Here is a 13,844-nt window from a genome sequence, read left to right as displayed (position 1 = left end):
ACAATTTTCAAGTCTGAAAAAGCTGCAAGATTCATGTTTTTCATTCCATGAACTGTTGGTCGACTCAAAGTGATTAAGGTAACACGTCTCTTCTTAATGCTTTATCCAAATAAAATATATAATTTAAAAGAACAGTCAACAAACTTTGTCCACCTTTTTACTTCAGACTTTACGTAGACAGAAAATTTAAAACAAAGGAAAAAGAAAAAAATCATAACAGGTTTTGTTTCCTAATTTCTGATTGTAACATCTGCTAGTGCGATTTCAGGAAGCCTTTGGTTACCAAAGAGTCCACGGTCTCACGAACAGCATCTTCAACTGGTGTGAAAACTAGACCCAGATCAATTAATCGCTTGGCTGCCTCTTTGCAAGGAACTAACCCCGGTTGCGTTTCCTCTGCAAACCTGAATGTTCAAATGTTGTTTCAACAATGTTAAAACTTGCACTACTACACTAGCAAAAAACACTATTACAGGTAAAAAAGAATTAAAGAGGGAAAACAAAACAAAATAAAACAAAACCTGTGGACAGGGTAATGAGGGAAAAGTTTGGACACAGTTTGAGCAAACTGAGAGAACTGATAGATACCATTAGTGCAAAGATATCTACAAGAAGCAACAGGTGACTGGAACAATAATATCTGTGCTTTGGCAACATCTTTAACATGGACTGCCCCTAACCAGTGGTACTCCTGGGTATCTTTAGAGCCTTGTAACAATTGTAGCAGCACCGCGCAACTTGCATTCAAGTTGGGTTGCAACATAGGACCTAAACATGTTGCTGGATTTATAGCCACTACATCAAGTCCATGTTTCTCTGCATATTCCCATGCCGCTTTCTCAGCTAGGGTCTTTGACACTGGATACCATTTATGTCGTGCCTTGCAGTATTCCAGGTCTGTCCAGGATGATTTGTTGAAGGGTCCTTGGGTTTGAGGGTCCCAATTGGGGTTTGGAACCATGGCTGATATAGAGGAAGTCAGCACCACCCGTCTGACCTTGGCTGATCTAGCGGCTTCGAGTACGTTGAGTGTGCCCTGCACCGCTGGTCTCACCAGTTCCTTGTCTGGGTCTTTGGGATCTTCCAGACTGCAAGGAGAGGCCACGTGGAATACACCCTGGCAGCCCTCCACCGCTTTGAGGACGGCTGGGTAGTCCAAGACGTCGGCCTCGTACACCTGCAGCACCACGCCTCGGGAAGTGGCGCCGGGGAGAGACAACAGATGGTTGGGGTCTGAGCCTGGGTAAATCGCTGCGTGGACCGGGTATAGCCGTCTTCAAGGAGGGTGCGGACCAGCCATGACCCTATAAATCCATTAGCTCCGGTCACGCACACAGCTTCTTTAGGGTTTGCCGCAGCAGCCATTCTCAACCTGAATTTTGATTAAAAGATTTTAGATTTAATTACATATAAACTCTCGAACTCTAATTAATGTATTTTTAATATATATATATGTGATTACTTTTTACAAAATAATTATGGGTGACAATTATAATAAGAATTTTTAAAATGAAAATATTCATTAGATCAAAATAAATTATTTGAATATTCGAATTATTTCATTTTTTATATATATTTGAAATTATTTGAATGAAATAATCGGTTAAATTTTTTCGTTCAAGAAAAATAAATATTTAATATTCAAATTAAATAATCTTAATAAGAGGCTAAAATTATTTTAGTTGTAGTTTTAATAATTTATGTGAATATTTTAAGACAATGGAAGTAGAGTGCCTAGTTTCCAACAAAATAAATATTACATTATGTGAGCGGGAGAAGTAATACAAATAAATTTGATATTTGAGAAATAATTATATTTTACCAATAATCACTTTTATAAAATAAAAGTATAGTTAAAGAATTTGAATTTTAAGTTGATTGTTCTTTTTCTTGGATTAACTCATAACTCATAACTCATAACTCATATCTAAATGTTTTTAATTTTAATTTTAATTTCTTTTTCTTTTTAAAATTTATTTGGAAACTTTTATAAAATACGAGAATTCATTGTAATGGTATAATAATTTATTTGACCTTTTAATTTTATAGAAAAAATTATTTTAGTTATTTATTTATTTTTTGTCTCTTTTAATACTTAAATTTGCGTTTTTTGTCAAATCATCTAAGAATTGATGGAAAAATTAATAAATGTTAACTTTGTTAATGTCGGGATACACAGTGGTGTGTTTCAAAACAACATACAAAATAAATAATGAAACGTAGTTTAAAACGAATTAATAATAACACATGCAATATGTACAATAAATAAAAAAATTAGATTCAATTGTAAATAAAATGAAATTTAAACATGTAAATACATCAGATTAAAAATGCTAAATGTACTACAATTGTTTAGTTTATCATGATGTTGTCATCGATCTTACGTTGGTTTGTTGTTAACTTGTGACACAAACTCAATCAATAAAATTATCAGTTGTCATTATATGCTATTGATGGAAGTAATAAAGTGTATATAATAAAATTCAATAATTGGCTTTGCTCCATTCCTCATTCCACTATTAATGTATAATCTTGAAATTCATTACCACCTCCATGAATGTTGGATGCATCCATCCCCGCTTCACCCCACTCCATTTCAATTTAATTTTTGTTACTTATTTTTAATATTTGTAGAGTCAAGTAAATATTTGAACATAATTTTTCAGAAAAAAATTTAAACATAAAATATATGAATATTTTATAATACATTATTACATTTTTACTCTTTTAATAATTATATATATACAAGATTAAATGAAAATTTTATATAGTGAAGCAAGACGAGGCGGAACAAGCAATTACTATAATCGCTCCATACCCGCAATCTAAAAGAAAAAAAATCCTCCCCACCCTATAACCACTTTTCAGAAAAAAAAAACTATTTCATATGAAGCAAATCGATTCAAAATCTATGAAACGGTTCAAATTTTGTCTTCTCTATGTCTGACTAATTATAATGTAGAATCAATATAATGTACAATAGATAAAGAGCCAAACAAAATCTGAATTAACTCGAATAAAATCCATATATCATTATTACAAATACTGGAATTCAAACCCAAACGTTGAAGTTATGGGACCTCACCCATTATACTAACTATACTAAAACCTAGGCTTTCATCAATGTCTTTTAAGTTTAATCATTTTATTCTTGGAAATTGATGTAGGAAATTTAATAGGGTAAATTACATTTGAGGTTACTAAACTATTAGTAAGTTTTTGTTTTGGTTATTTAGCTTTAAAATGTTATAAAATGATCACTGAACTATTTGAAAATTTTTATTTAAGTCATTAAGCTGTTAAAACCGTTGTTATATGACTTTCTCTGTTCACACTATTTGTACCAAAAGAAAGCTCTCATTCTTGTTCTCTTTTGCAATTAAGTTTTTTTTTCATAAAACAACTTTGAATGTTACGAATTTGCAAACTAAAATTTAAACATCTTTATTCTCTAATCTCCAACACCGACCATCAAATCGACTTGAATCTAACGTATATTCTTCTACTCCTCAATGAGTATTGATCTATCATATCAATCGTCAAATCATTATTTGAAGCTTGCTGGCCGAACTTTAAAAAGAAAAAAACTTAAATAAAAACTTTCAAATAGTTGAATGACTTAAATGAAAACTTTCAAATAATTAAATGACTATTTTGTAACTTTTCAAAGTTAAAAGAAATAATTTATAATTAGAACTATTTTAAAATATAGAGATTAAAAGGGAATCGAATGGATAAAATTAAAGATGTTGTGTTATGAATTTACGTAGACAAAGCAAATGTTATATAGCAAAAGATATACACATTTTTTTTCTTTTTTTTTTTTTAACTGCAACTCAACGGTTTCTTTGCTTACCCTCTTATAATAAGTCTTATACTCCGAAACAATTGGCGCTTATGTCTCATCCTTTTGAAACACATCACAAAAATGTTTTCATTCCATTATGTTTCCTAAAACAAAAATTAAAGAAAATCATATGAAAAAAAATTTTAAACTCAAACACCCAGTTTTTGTTTTGAATTAAACTCGAAGACCCAGATTTTGTTTTTGTGTTTTTGTTATGAATCATTGTCATTTTGACAGTTTAATTTAAGAGTATATTGGGGAAAATTTTTGACATTTATTTTCTTACTTAATTTATAAGTAACCTAATGAATGAAAGCCAACTTGGGGATGATCGTAGCGGTGCCACCTCTCCTGACAACTCCGTTAAGAATGACAAGAAAAAGAAGGTACTTGATCTTTGATCCTGGGAAAACAATTGTTCCTATATTTTGTTTGATTTTTATTTGATTTGATTTGTTTGATTTTGCTGGGCATCAAGTTCAATATTCCAAAGATTTTTTCTTCTAAGAGACGAGGTAGAGGAGGCTCAGACGATGATTTTGCATCGTCAGAGTGTGATACAATTTCTGCTGGTATCAGCCCTTATCTGACTATTAATTCAAAATACTTTATTAATTTTCCTTTGTTTTTTTTTCTTAAGTCGTTTGTGGGATATGTTTGATAGATTTGGAGAAGAAGATTGCATCAAGGAACAAGGACCTTTTAGAAGCCTCTTCTTACATAAGGAGGAGTTTCATGGGTATGGTTAGTGTATTAGGTGCAATGAACCCTATTTTCCTTTCAGTATGTGGTTATGAAAATGTTGATATATACGTGTTTGTGTGATTAGCGTGGGTATATTCATTTGGTTTTATGTTTTTTTCTTTTCATGTATTTGGAGAGTTTGTGAAGGTTATATTGTTTGAAAATGTGTCGGACATGAGTGCATTAAGAGAAATAAACAACATAGATAATGAAAATAATAATAGTGCATGACTATTGGATACCTACAATCTTTGACTTTTCAAAGATGAATAGTGGCAGAAAGTTGGCACCGAAAGGCACCGAAAGTAGAAAGTAAGATTAGTTGGCATGGGATAATTGCAATTTTGGTCCCTAATTGTATAGGGACATTGCAAGTTGATCCTTAAACCTCAACTATAAATAGGCCTAACCATTTCTTACTTTCTTCATCCCACACTTGCCATTCTCTACTTAAGGCAATTGTTCTCTCTCCCTATTTGTAAACTCACTTGTATTTTTGGAGTGAAATATATTTGGTAGTGCCCGAGGACGTAGGCAAAATTTGCTGAACCTCGTTAAAATTCTAGTGTTCTTTATTTTTGTTCTGCATATTTTGCAAGTGTCATTGTAGTGATTTATTGTGCTATTAAATTACGATAGAGGGATATTCTGGCTAGGAAAGATCTGGTATGTAAGCGATCCTCGTGATCCACCTCTCTTTCCTGGGAATTGAACTTAGTGTGATTTTTCAGTACAATAATTTTACTCTTTCACACGCTTCCGCGCAACAATTGGTACCAGAGCCAGGTTCGTACTTGGGGAATACGACCGTTTACGGCACTATTCACGTATACGGCACTATTCACGTATACAGTACTATTCACGTATACGGCACTATTCACGTATACAGTACTGTTCACGTATACAGTAGTTGGGATTGAGGAGAAAAATGGCAGCAGCATCGTCATCAGCAAGGACTACTGTGACAAATGCAAAATTTGAAGTAGAGAAATTTGACGGTACCAATAATTTTGGTATGTGGCAGTGTGAGATCCTGGATGTCTTATGTCAGCAAGAGCTGGATATAGCCCTTGAAGAAAAACCTGACAAGATGGATGACAAGGAGTGGGCCAAGATCAATAGACAGGCGTGTGGTACAATCCGCCTATGTTTGGCCAAAGAGCAGAAGTACTCCGTCATGAGGGAGACATCAGCGAAGAAGCTGTGGGATACATTGGAAGAAAAGTTTCTAACGAAAAGTCTTGAAAATAGGCTTTATATGAAAAAGAAACTTTTTCGGTTCACGTATGCACCCGGTATGTCGATGAATGACCATGTGAACTCATTCAATAAAATTTTAGCAGACTTGCTAAATTTGGATGAGAAATTTGAAGATGAAGACAAGGCATTATTGTTGTTGAATTCCCTTCCTGATGAATATGATCATCTTACCACCACATTGCTTCATGGGAAAGATTCAATCACATTTGATGCAGTCTGTAGTGCGTTGTATAGATCTGAGACTCGAAAGAAAGATAAAAGAGATCACAGAGATACAACTGCAGAAGTCTTAACAGTAAGAGGTCGTTCACACAGCAGCAAACCTGGTAGAAGGGGTAAGTCCAAAGGGAGACCCGCCAAAGATGAATGTGCCTTTTGTCGTGAGAAAGGGCATTGGAAAAAGAATTGTCCTAAGTTACAAAAGGGCAAGTCTATTTCTAATGCATGTGTAGCGGAGCATGATGAGGAGTCAGACTTTAGCTTGGTTGGCATGGCAATGGCATGTCAAACGGATGAGTGGATATTGGATTCGGGATGTACTTACCATATGTGTCCTAATAAGGACTGGTTTTCTAGTCTTGAAGAACTAGAAGGTGGAGTTGTTTTTATGGGCAATGATAGTGCCTGTAAGACAATGGGTGTAGGTACAATCAAATTGAAGAACCATGACGGCTCAATCCAAGTTCTGACAGATGTTCGCTATGTACCCAGCTTGAAGAAAAATCTCATCTCATTAGGGGCCCTAGAATCTAAAGGGCTCACAATCACTTTGAGAGATGGATTACTAAAGGTAGTAGCTGGGGTATTGACGGTGATGAAAGGCACTAGAAGAAATAACTTGTACTATTTAAATGGAAGTACAGTTATTGGATCAACATCAACAGCTTCTGCGAAAGATGCAGATTCAGGGGCTACCAGGTTATGGCATAGGCGATTGGGACATGCTGGTGAAAAAGCTTTGCAGACTTTGGCGAAGCAAGGCTTGTTGAAAGGTGCAAATTCTTGCAAATTGGAATCCTGTGAACATTGTGTTCTGGGCAAGCAGACGAGGGTAAAATTTGGTTCAGCAATTCACAATACGAAAGGAATTCTGGACTATGTTCACAGTGATGTGTGGGGACCTACCAAAGTGGCTTCTTTGGGAGGTATGCACTATTTTGTCACTTTTCTTGATGATTATTCAAGAAAAGTATGGGTGTATCTAATGAAAAGAAAAAATGAAGTTTTGGATGCATTTCTGAAGTGGAAGAAGATGGTGGAGACTCAGACAGGTCGAAAGGTCAAACGACTTCGATCAGATAATGGTACTGAGTACAAAAATGATCCATTTCTACAAGTATGTCAAGATGAGGGCATTGTGCGACACTTCACTGTTCGAGATACACCACAGCAGAATGGGGTGGCAGAACGCATGAATCGGACTATACTGGAGAAAGTTCGATGTATGTTGTCCAATGCTGGATTGGGCAAGGAATTTTGGGCTGAGGCAGTTACATATGCGTGCCATCTAATTAACCGATTGCCATCAGCTGCAATAAATGGAAAAACTCCTATGGAGATGTGGACTGGTAAACCTGCTACTGATTATGATTCTTTACATGTTTTTGGTTCCACTGCATATTATCATGTAAAAGAATCTAAGTTAGACCCAAGAGCAAAGAAAGCATTATTCATGGGTATAACTGGTGGTGTAAAAGGATACCGTCTCTGGTGTCCTGATACAAGGAAGATTGTTTTCAGTAGAGATGTAACTTTTGATGAATCAACCATGATGAAGAACGAGGATTCACAAAAGGATGACAAAACCAGTAGTACTTTGCAGCAGGTGGAGTTTGAAAAGGTTAATGATGATCCAGCTAATATTGAAAGAACAAATGATGAAGAAGTTTCGACCCAAGAACTTCTACAGCAACAAGATTCAATTGCATATAGGAGGCCAAGAAGAGAGATTCGTAAGCCTGCTCGCTTTGACGATATGGTGGCCTATGCACTTCCAATTGCAGATGATGATGTTCCTTCCACTTACACAGAAGCAATAAGTAACTCTGATGGTGTAAAGTGGAAGCAAGCTATGAATGAAGAAATGCAGTCTCTTCATAAAAATAGGACTTGGGAGTTGGTGAGACTGCCCAAGGGAAAGAAGGCAATTGGATGCAAATGGGTATATGCAAAGAAGGAAGGATTTCCTGGTAAAAATGAAATTCGATACAAGGCTAGATTGGTAGCAAAGGGTTACGCTCAGAAAGAAGGAATAGACTACAATGAAGTGTTTTCTCCAGTTGTGAAGCATTCGTCTATTCGGATTTTGCTAGCCTTGGTTGCGCAATATGATCTTGAACTAGTTCAGCTTGATGTGAAGACCGCGTTTTTACACGGTGATTTGGAAGAGGAAATCTATATGACTCAGCCAGATGGATTCAAGGTTGCTGGAAAAGAAAATTGGGTTTGCAAACTGACAAAGTCGCTTTATGGATTGAAGCAATCTCCGAGGCAGTGGTACAAGCGATTTGATCAGTTCATGAAAGGGCAAAGGTACACAAGAAGTAAATTTGATCATTGCGTGTATTTTCAGAAGCTACAAGAAGGAACTTTCATATACTTGCTCTTATATGTTGATGATATGCTAATAGCATCTAAGAGCAAAGTTGAGATTGAAAGATTGAAGACTCAACTCAATCTCGAGTTTGAGATGAAAGATCTAGGAGAAGCTAAAAAGATTCTCGGCATGGAAATATGTAGAGATAGAGCTCATGGCAGAGTTAGCTTGTCTCAGAAGCAGTATTTGAAGAAAGTACTACAGCAGTTTGGCATGAACGAGCAGACCAAACCTGTAAGTACCCCGTTGGCTTCTCATTTCAAGCTTTCTGCACAACTATCTCCTTCGACGAATACGGAACGAGAATACATGTTGCAAGTTCCGTATTCTAATGCAGTGGGTAGCTTGATGTATGCAATGGTGTGTACAAGACCCGACATTTCACAGGCAGTTAGTATAGTGAGCAGGTATATGCATAATCCTGGAAAAGGACATTGGCAAGCTGTGAAATGGATTCTACGGTATATTCAGAAGACCGTGGATGTTGGATTACTGTTCAAGCAGGATAATACACTTGGTAAATGTGTTATTGGGTACGTTGATTCTGACTATGCCGGTGATTTGGACAAGCGAAGATCAACCACCGGTTATGTGTTTACACTTGCTGGAGGACCAATAAGTTGGAAGTCTACACTACAGTCTACAGTTGCATTGTCAACCACAGAAGCCGAATACATGGCTGTAACAGAGGCTGTAAAGGAGGCTATTTGGTTACAAGGTATGGCTAAAACCTTGGGGTTGGTTCAGGAGCATATTAACGTGTATTGTGATAGTCAAAGTGCTATTCATTTAGCAAAGAATCAAGTCTATCATGCACGTACAAAACATATCGACGTACGATTTCATTTTGTGCGGGAAATTATTGAAGAGGGGAAAATTTGTCTTCAGAAGATCAAGACTGCAGATAATCCCGTAGATATGATGACCAAGGTGGTAACAACAACCAAGTTCGAACATTGTTTGAACTTGATCAATATCCTGCAAGTTTAACAGTTGAAGAAGGCACTATCAAGTATTGTTGTCAAAGGTAGAAAGAATTGTGTGAAGATAAGATTATCCTAATCAAATCTTCAAGGTGGAGATTATTGGATACCTACAATCTTTGACTTTTCAAAGATGAATAGTGGCAGAAAGTTGGCACCGAAAGGCACCGAAAGTAGAAAGTAAGATTAGTTGGCATGGGATAATTGCAATTTTGGTCCCTAATTGTATAGGGACATTGCAAGTTGATCCTTAAACCTCAACTATAAATAGGCCTAACCATTTCTTACTTTCTTCATCCCACACTTGCCATTCTCTACTTAAGGCAATTGTTCTCTCTCCCTATTTGTAAACTTTCACTTGTATTTTTGGAGTGAAATATATTTGGTAGTGCCCGAGGACGTAGGCAAAATTTGCTGAACCTCGTTAAAATTCTAGTGTTCTTTATTTTTGTTCTGCATATTTTGCAAGTGTCATTGTAGTGATTTATTGTGCTATTAAATTACGATAGAGGGATATTCTGGCTAGGAAAGATCTGGTATGTAAGCGATCCTCGTGATCCACCTCTCTTTCCTGGGAATTGAACTTAGTGTGATTTTTCAGTACAATAATTTTACTCTTTCACACGCTTCCGCGCAACAATGACAACTTTCATTTATTATATGTATAAAGCAAGGTATCCCATCATCAAAAGAGACTTAAGTTGCTCTTATCAAGTGTAAAATTTTGGTAGCTTACCTAACAGGAAAATGTTTGATTTATAAGCCAGATATTAGTTACTTACATGTGGGAAGATTTAAATGAACCAGTGTAAGTTTCAGTTCTGATGTTGACCTCATGGCCTTTATCATTGACAAATTTGTTGGTATTAGAATCCAGAATTGGGAGAGTGAAAACAAAAAAAGTGAACATCCTGTTGCTAATTCTTGTCTACTCTCAGAAAGAAAGGAAAGTGGTGGGCTGCTCGAAGGGCTGAATCTCTCGAATTTCGAGTGTTCCATGGCATCAATGACTGAAATTCGAGATTTCCGGTATGGATTCCGTGTTGTGGTTTGAAATTGTTTTTGGTGCATCTGATGAGGCCTATGTTATTTCTTACAGCAGGAAAATGTCATTGTTGAGCTTGCAGGATATTTGTTGCAACCTGGAATGTGGGAGGGAGGACACCCAACAGTGACATGAACTTGGAAGATTTCTTGCTAATGGAGCACTCTGCAGATATATATGTTTGTGGGTATGGTTGACTCAGGATTGTGTTCTTTTTTATTCTTAAGTTTCTGGTCTGTTTAAGCATTGGTTACTATCACACGAACACGATAGCTTAAGCTCAATTAACCTGGAGATAGCTTTAGCAAGATGATAAGAACGAAAGTGTTAACTCGTCATGAGTTTTTTCGACTTTGTTTCCAAATTCATGTATCTTTCTGGCTTCTGTAATGAGTTGTTTTGAAGCATGTTTTACTTAGAATATTGATTTCCCAGGTTTCAGGAAATTGTTCCACTCAATGCTGGAAACATTCTAGTAAGTGAAGACAATGAGCCTGCTGCAAAATGGTTGGCCCTTATAAACCAAGCACTTAACAAGCCACATCACAGTTCTAGTAATTCGACTCCGGACTCTGGCAATGATTTGAAAAACTCCAATACTAATGTCTCCAAGGAGTCGAAATCTCCGACCAATGCTCATATTTTCGACAAACCTGTGCTCAAAGTCCTGAATAAGAATTTCAGGGCTGGGAGTAGCCTTCTCAAGACTTGCAACTGTCCTGCTGATTCCACAAGTGGGGAGAATCGAAGGAAAAAGACGGTTCAAGATTTAGCAAATGAACTAGACCTTGGTTCGAGATATAATATCGGTGAGTTGGTTTCGCTCTCTGATATGTTCCCACTTTGTTCAATTGAGGAGATGAATTACTGCCTTATAGCGAGCAAACAGATGGTTGGACTGTTCCTGTCGGTGTGGGCTCGAAAGGAGTTGGTACCGTACATTTCTCATGTCAGAGTATGCTCTGTAGGAAGAGGAATAATGAAACGCCTTGGTAACAAGGTTAGCATATTAATGTTGCTTTAATCAATGATTGCATTTCAGGAAACCTGATTGGCAATATTTTGTTTTGAGAATTAATACCACAGTTTTGCAGGGATGTATAGCGGTAAGCATATCGTTGCACCAAACGAGCTTTTGCTTCGTGTGCAGTCACTTAGCTTCTGGTGAGAAAGAAGGCGATGAGATCAAGAGGAATGCTGATGTTTCTGAGATCCTCAAAGGCATACAGTTTCCCATCGTTTGCAAAACTCCGAATCATTTAGCCCCAGAGAAAATTATTGAGCATGAGTATGTTTGCTTTGATATAACCATTTCTACACAACATTGACCCTTTTTATTTAAAAGAAAATGTTGCTATGTCATTGATTTAGAAATTGTGAATATTGCAGCCGAGTAATATGGCTCGGGGATTTGAATTATCGGGTAGCGTTAAGCTATGAAACAACCAAGAGCCTGTTGGAGGATAATAACTGGGACACCCTTCTGGAGAAAGATCAGGTTTATCACTTTCTACTTCTAAAGATCAACAGACAGTAATATCAGAAATTTGCATACAAAATTGAGATAACAATGTCAGCCCTTTGCATGAACATGAGCACAGGTCAATAACAAGTTGCTTTTGCTTTAAGAAACTACAAAAAGTCAAAAAGTCGGCCTGTCATTGTCAAGATGTTAGCTTCCTTGAAAATGATGTCTGGATTATAACAGTGAACTGTTAAGTTCCTTTCGACTTTCAAGATGTTAACTCCACTGACCGGTTCTTTTCCATTAAGTGCAGTTAAATATGGAGAGAGAAGCTGGGAGAGTATTCGATGGTTTCAAAGAGGGACGGATACTCTTTGCTCCTACTTACAAGTATTCACAAAATTCGGATTCATACGCCGGAGAAAATGGCAAATCCAAGAAGAAACGCCGAACGCCTGCATGGTATTTTCATCTTCTTACAATGCTAAATGGAAATACATGGATTCCTTGGATAAGCTTGATATGTTTCTTCAGGTGTGATAGGATACTATGGCGCGGTTCTGGCATCGAGCAATTATCTTATATTCGTGGAGAAACAAGATTTTCTGATCACAGACCTGTTTCTTCTCTCTTTTCTGTCGAGGTACAAGTAAAAAGGAAACATGATACCAGGTTCAGGAAAGGTTATTCCTGTGGTGTCAGGAGATTCGAGTACGACGCATGTATACCTCGAAGGCATAGTTTCTATGATTACTAACTGAAAACCTTCAATTTGCTTATTTTGATTTATAGATCATTAAGTTTTTCACTTGTATTTGTTTTCCTCTAAAATACATACATACATACATTACATACATCTATTGATGTAAAGCAGCTTCCTAATACAGCATAGGGGGAAAGGGAAAAACAAAACCCATTCAAATCTTCTTCTTGCAACCCATCAAATTGAACATACTGTTATACTGTTGCACCATTAAACTTGTGTTCAGCTTAATCTTAAAAAATTTTACTGCAATAGTTAGTCTGACAATACTCGATTCAGCTTCAATCAGAGTAGGTTTAGTAGTCATACATAGTCTGAGAAGCATGACATAGAGGAAATTGTTGATTACCAGGATTATTATCCATCTCCACAGTAATGCCTTTTTGCTCTTGATCGTCTATTAAAATCTGTTAACCTTAATCTGTTTCTTAACATTTGTCTGATTTTTACGAGCAATTTTTTTATCTTATTATAAAAAATTAATGGTTCTAATGAGTTGCTTCTAGTAATAAATCAAAAGAACATGTAAGAATCAAACAAAATAAAAATTAGAAGGTAACAATTAAATTTAAAACAAAAATATTGAAATTAAAATAAAAAATTTATAAATTAATAAAAATAAAGTTTTTCTAATATTTTAATCTTCAGTAACGAAGCCAAAAACTTGATGTGTCACAAAATTAACTAAAAATCTAACTAAGTCAAGTGCACCTATCAATTAATAGTATAGTTACGGTGAATAAAGATATAGGTCCCACAAAGACTAAAAGTACTAATAATTGTTGTCTTTCTATTATTTAACTGAATAATTCGAATGATTGATTAAAACTAAAATTAACTAATTTTATTAATTAACGAATACAACAAAGAACAAATCACGAAAATAATCGAATAATAACCAAGAAGTGAAATAATATCTAGGGAAGAATCTACCTAGATTTCACTTGTCACTACCACTCTAAATTACTCAATTTCTTTACTTAGCACATTAATCCGTAGAAATCCTTAAATTATGTTAATATCTCTTTCGATCATAAAAGTAATTGACTCTAGATTAATTAATTGAAATTTCTTTATAATTAAAACCCTTATTATTGCATTAACTCATGCTATAATTATGTCATCTTAGATTTGACTCTAA

The 13,844-nt window shown here is 35.7% G+C and overlaps 1 protein-coding gene and 1 pseudogene across 3 annotated transcripts; one reads left to right on the top strand and one right to left on the bottom strand.

Moving 5' to 3' along the window:
- Positions 1 to 20: 20 nt before the first annotated feature.
- LOC107951690 (cinnamoyl-CoA reductase 1-like) lies at positions 21 to 1,390 on the bottom strand (annotated as a pseudogene).
- Positions 1,391 to 3,917: 2,527 nt separating this feature from the next.
- Positions 3,918 to 12,794, top strand: LOC107951692 (type I inositol polyphosphate 5-phosphatase 5). 3 transcript variants are annotated; one of them, XM_041082090.1, is made up of 11 exons: positions 3,918 to 4,233; positions 4,326 to 4,419; positions 4,512 to 4,586; positions 10,369 to 10,459; positions 10,558 to 10,662; positions 10,911 to 11,284; positions 11,354 to 11,475; positions 11,570 to 11,763; positions 11,847 to 11,973; positions 12,254 to 12,402; positions 12,475 to 12,794. In XM_041082090.1, the coding sequence occupies exons 1-11, from the start codon at positions 4,153 to 4,155 to the stop codon at positions 12,695 to 12,697; spliced, it is 1,635 nt and encodes a 544-aa protein (XP_040938024.1). In that variant the 5' UTR covers positions 3,918 to 4,152; the 3' UTR covers positions 12,698 to 12,794. The 3 variants fall into 3 exon arrangements, with proteins under 3 accessions (XP_040938024.1, XP_040938021.1, XP_016742303.1); XM_041082087.1 differs by having other exon boundaries at positions 3,919 to 4,233; positions 10,911 to 11,475; XM_016886814.2 differs by having other exon boundaries at positions 3,922 to 4,233; positions 10,911 to 11,475; positions 11,865 to 11,973.
- The last annotated feature ends 1,050 nt before the right edge of the window (positions 12,795 to 13,844 follow it).

The sequence above is a fragment of the Gossypium hirsutum genome, chromosome A02 (genome assembly GCF_007990345.1).
Source record: "Gossypium hirsutum isolate 1008001.06 chromosome A02, Gossypium_hirsutum_v2.1, whole genome shotgun sequence".
In the NCBI taxonomy this organism is placed as follows: Eukaryota; Viridiplantae; Streptophyta; class Magnoliopsida; order Malvales; family Malvaceae; genus Gossypium; species Gossypium hirsutum.
The sequence above is the reverse complement of the archived record's forward strand: the minus strand, read 5'-3'. Positions and strand labels throughout refer to the sequence as shown.

Excerpts from the sequence above, each read along its gene's own strand:
- LOC107951692 (XM_041082087.1), top strand. The coding sequence starts at position 4,153 with ATGAATGAAAGCCAACTTGGGGATGATCGTAGCGGTGCCACCTCTCCT. Across the intron at positions 4,234-4,325 it reads AGAATGACAAGAAAAAGAAG|TTCAATATTCCAAAGATTTT; the intron begins GTACTTGATCTT and ends CTGGGCATCAAG. Across the intron at positions 11,974-12,253 it reads CCCTTCTGGAGAAAGATCAG|TTAAATATGGAGAGAGAAGC; the intron begins GTTTATCACTTT and ends CATTAAGTGCAG.